We start from the raw sequence: 5,149 nt of genomic DNA on the forward strand, positions 1-5,149 counted from the left end.
CCTGAATGAACGTTCAACATAATATAAAGTAGTAGGGATTAGCACAGTAATATAAAGTAGTAGGGATTAACACATTAATATAAAGTAGTAGGGATTAGCACAGTAATATAAAGTAGTAGGGATTAGCACAGTAATATAAAGTCGAATGGATTAGCACATTAATATAAAGTTGAATGGATTAGCACATTAATATAAGGTTGAATGGATTAATACAGTAATATATTGACCATATATATATATATATATATATATATATATATATATATATATATATATATATATATATATATATATATATATACTAATATATAAAAGCCCATATGCGCACTTCTCCCTCTCTCTCTCTCTCTCTCTGTCCGCAAAATATTTTCGCCGCATATCACATCAGAATCTGCAGCGATATATGGAGAACTTGATACGGACTTTGGTTGAAAATAATACGGGAGTTGTTTTAATTGTACAACCAACATTTTATTTAAAGAAGAAAAATTTAAAAAAATAATGCATATTCGAATGTAGAAAAACAGTTTTAATTATGCAACAGGAAAAGCGTTTATAGTTGTGAAAAAGAACCCATGAAACAATGACGTCACAAATGTTTATGCATTAATTAATGACGTCATCTGCCGAGTTTAGAATAAAAAGAAATGAAGTATTTCATTCAAATTTGATTTAGATCTAGATCTAAGTAAGCTATGAAATGTATACAATACAATTTTTCCGGCCTAAACTTATAAAATTTATTTTATCTATTTGGATTCTAGATCTAGAGATTCTAGATCTACACTAGATCTAAATCTACGCAAAACTAGACGCAGACGCTAAGTCGCTAAGATCTAGATTTAGACTCGGATGATTATAAATACCGGTGTCCGATAATGGAATCTTCTTTTAAAAGGGGTGTTGGGTTGTTAGTAATATTGAAATCTCGACTAATTTTATGGTTAGAAATTAGGGTTAGGCGCAGGGGCGGAACTACAGTGCCGCCAGACCCCGCAATGCGGGGGGGGGGGGGGGCACGCCATTTAGGGGCCCACGGCCGACCATAAAAAAAATTGTTATAGTTTAAAAAAATGTTCTTGCATTTTTTACTTAATGTTTGTTTTGTAAAAAAGATTACCGTAGCTGCGGTTGGATTATCTTTATTCTATAGACACCACCCCACGCTCATTTTCCTTCGTTTTTAAACCACTGTGAAAGTCGAGTCCTCTTTCTCCTACAATGAAACTTACCAAAGATAAGCAAACGTTTAAACTACTTCCATGACTTATTTCCCTTTTTTAAATAGTCAAATAGTGATGCTCATAGCCTCTTTTTAATAGATTTGTACTAAACAAATTAAAAAGCAACTACTTCTCTTAATTATTTTTTGTTTATAAATTACTTACTAAAGAATGACACTGTATAAAAATAAAAAGTATTTAAAATTAATAAAATAAATACAAAAAGACATTAAAATAAACATGACACGAGACACCATTATTTACAGAAAGCTTTCATATTTTATATTCTTTTGACCGATCGACAGTTAACGGTCTTACGGCAGAGATAATGTAAAACTGATTTTCACAAAACAGACTAATGCACTTACACTCATGGCATGATGTTGTAATTTGTTTTAATTAAAAAAAAACCCACGTATTTCTCATAACACGAACAGGCCAGCATGAATAAGTATCCTATGTTCGTATGTTGTGTTTAAGTATATATATATATATATATATATATATATATATATACACACACATATATATATATATATATATATATATATATATATATATATATATATATATATATATATACATATACATATATATATATATATATACATATACATATATATATATATATATATATATATATATATATATATATATATATATATATATATATATATACATATACATATACATATACATATACATATATATATACATATACATATATATATACATATACATATATATATATACATATATATATATATATACATATATATATATATATACATATATATATATATATATATATATATATATATATATATATATATATATATATATATATATATATATATATATATATATATATATATATACATATATATACATATATATACATATATATATATATATATATATATATATATATATATATATATATATATATATATATATATATATATATATATATATATATATATATATATATATATATAGATAGATAGATAGATAGATATACATATACATATATTATATATACATATATAGGCTTATTTATTTATATGGGGGGGGGGGGGCTAAAAAATTTTTTTGCGGGGTGGCCCCTTTTTTCTAGTTCCGCCACTGGTTAGGCGTATGGTAGGACCAGGGTTTGGGTTAGGGAAATGGTTAGCATTGACATTAGCCAGCCAAGTGTGTATTTAGTTAACCTCACACCCCTTTTTTAAAGAAGATTCCATTATCGGACACCGGTGTAAACACATCTTATAGACATCTTTGTTTGTTTAACTATGGAACTTGCTAATTTGGGATAAAAAAAATAATTTGAAAGAATAGGCATATTCGCGTAAGCTTATTTTTTTTAAATATGTCTTTCATTCTAGATTATTTATAAGGTGCCTAAAAAGCTGAGATGAAAATGTACTTAATACCACGCAGATGGTGCGGGTTCGAGACCCACCAAGTCAAATTTATTTTTTAATTTATTTTTATATGTGAATCTTCCGATTTTAGACTATAAAGTAAGGAACTACTTCATTCAAATTTGATTTAGATCTAGATCCATAGATTACTCATCAGGACGTAAGCTATTAAATATATATATTTACAATTTTATCAGTCAAACTAATACAAATACTTAAAAACAACATAATGACCATTAAATAGCCAGATTTTTAACTGAATCATTTAAGTCACTTAATCAGTGTTTACCTGTGTTATGTTAAATGTGTCGGAATTTTAGCTAATTAGTTATTTCTTTGCTTTGTCACTAATATCGTTCAGCGTGTAGTAAAGCACATTGCGTTTTGACCAATAACTATTTCATAAATTATTTTTCTCAAACAAGTACAACATTTTTAAATTAAAAGATATAAGCCTATAATTCACGTGAAACGGGTACCGATGGCTAGTATATATATATATATATATATATATATATATATATATATATATATATATATATATATATATATATATAGGCCTATATATATGCCCTAGATAAAGTTGGCATTGCGGTTTAATTATTAGTATCACTGTTATCATCTTTATTATTATTATTATCATTATTAATATTATTATCATCGAATATAAGGTATTAAGTTGAGTGTTTTATTTAATGTATTCGAGAGGCGTCACGAGGCGGGGGCGGGGGTGACACCATTTAAGGGGTGACACGAAGACACACAAAAATTAGAAAAATACATAGACGAAATATTTTTTTCTGCCAATTGAATGAATGATAAATTAGAGATAAAAAATAATTTTAAGAACAAATGGACGATCCAGACCGTGGGGGGGGGGGATGGGGGAGGGAGGTGGGGAGGGTAAAACCATGAGACAAACCTGTTAACTATATAGAAAATAATGCAACAACTAGCTGTATTGATAACCGAATATAGATAAACCTCTTTACTTTAAACTGTTAACTCTTTAAAGCTATCACCCTGATGGGGGGGGGGGGGAGGGGGTGCGATAGGAGGTGATACTGACTGCAAAATTTACAGAGGAGAAAAAAGTTTAGTAGAATATTTTCAACCGATTACCGTGGTGAAGTGATACCACCTCTAATAATTTACTATAAAAACTTAGCTTTTTTCACTTGAATGAAAGGTGGATTAAAATAATATGTGCACAAATTCACACCATTGGCAATATGGAAGGGAGGGGGGGGGGGGGGCTGGAGACACACCAATTACAACTATATACTAAAATATATAGTGGCCACTGCATATATATATATATATATATATATGTATATATATATATATATATATATATATATATATATATATAATATATATATATATATATATATATATATATATATATAGTTAGCAGTTTGCCCCGATATTGTCTGTTGGCTAGTATTGCTAACGTAGCAATTTAAAAAATATTGTTGATTATTTCAAGTATACGGCGAGAATAGCATCGAGTCGACCATATCCCAATTACCCAGTATATTGCTTATCCTAAGACTAACTGCCCGTTTATCGTTCACTAACAGGGCAGGGTAATTTGAGACACGTGGTTACACCAGACCAATCAAAGATAAGCAAGAAACACGGGCGTCAAACAATAGAAACATGTTGAGAGAAGTAGCGCCGCTGATAACACTCGTCCGACTCGCACAATTCAAAGGGGAGTTGACGCGCTGTAATCTGCCTCACACGATGGCCATTGGTATTCGCCCCGAATATTTTCTGCTGGGAAATCAAACAGTATCAGCGAGATTACAGAAACAAAAAGACTGTCTACAAACTGCACATGTCAAATGCCATTGAGAAACCAAGGCAGCGTGACTGATACAGCTTATTGTCCACGAGATTCTAAAGATGAGATGTGGGATTCTAAAGATGAGATGTGGGATTCTAAAGATGAGATGTGGGATTCTAAAGATGAGATGTGGGATTCTAAAGATGAGATGTGGGATTCTAAAGATGAGATGTGGGATTCTAAAGATGAGATGTGGGATTCTAAAGATGAGATGTGGGATTCTAAAGATGAGATGTGGGATTCTAAAGATGAGATGTGGGATTGTAAAGATGAGATGTGGGATTCTAAAGATGAAATGTGGGATTCTAAAGATGAGATGTGGGATTCTAAAGATGAGATGTGGGATTCTAAAGATGAGATGTGGGATTGTAAAGATGAGATGTGGGATTCTAAAGATGAAACGTGGGATTCTAAAGATGAGATATTTAAAATCTAAATTAAGTCAAATCACAACCTTTTAAACTCTATACAGTTCCAGCTAATACAATGCATTCCTTGAATTTATTGAAAGACCGTTAACTTTGAGTGTAATAAATCTTTTAAAAACGGGTCATCCATTTATGACGTCCACACGAGGAGAGGGGAAAAAAATCGATTGATGTGGACGCGTATGGACTGGAGGGGGGGGGGGTCGGGTCCATGTGGACGTC

At 30.5% G+C, this 5,149-nt stretch overlaps 1 protein-coding gene across 1 annotated transcript; it reads left to right on the forward strand.

The window, feature by feature from the left end:
* Positions 1–4,497: 4,497 nt before the first annotated feature.
* Positions 4,498–4,935, forward strand: LOC131936941 (aspartate and glycine-rich protein-like). The gene has a single exon (XM_059294078.1). It carries the CDS (start codon positions 4,498–4,500, stop codon positions 4,933–4,935), a length of 438 nt encoding a protein of 145 aa, XP_059150061.1.
* Positions 4,936–5,149: the final 214 nt, after the last annotated feature.

Source organism: Physella acuta, unplaced genomic scaffold, assembly GCF_028476545.2.
Source record: "Physella acuta isolate Inbredline_101_S28 unplaced genomic scaffold, ASM2847654v3 ptg000196l, whole genome shotgun sequence".
NCBI lineage: Eukaryota > Metazoa > Mollusca > Gastropoda > Physidae > Physella > Physella acuta.

Bases quoted from the DNA above. Each gene is read 5' to 3' on its own strand.
- LOC131936941 (XM_059294078.1), top strand. From the start codon at position 4,498: ATGCCATTGAGAAACCAAGGCAGCGTGACTGATACAGCTTATTGTCCA.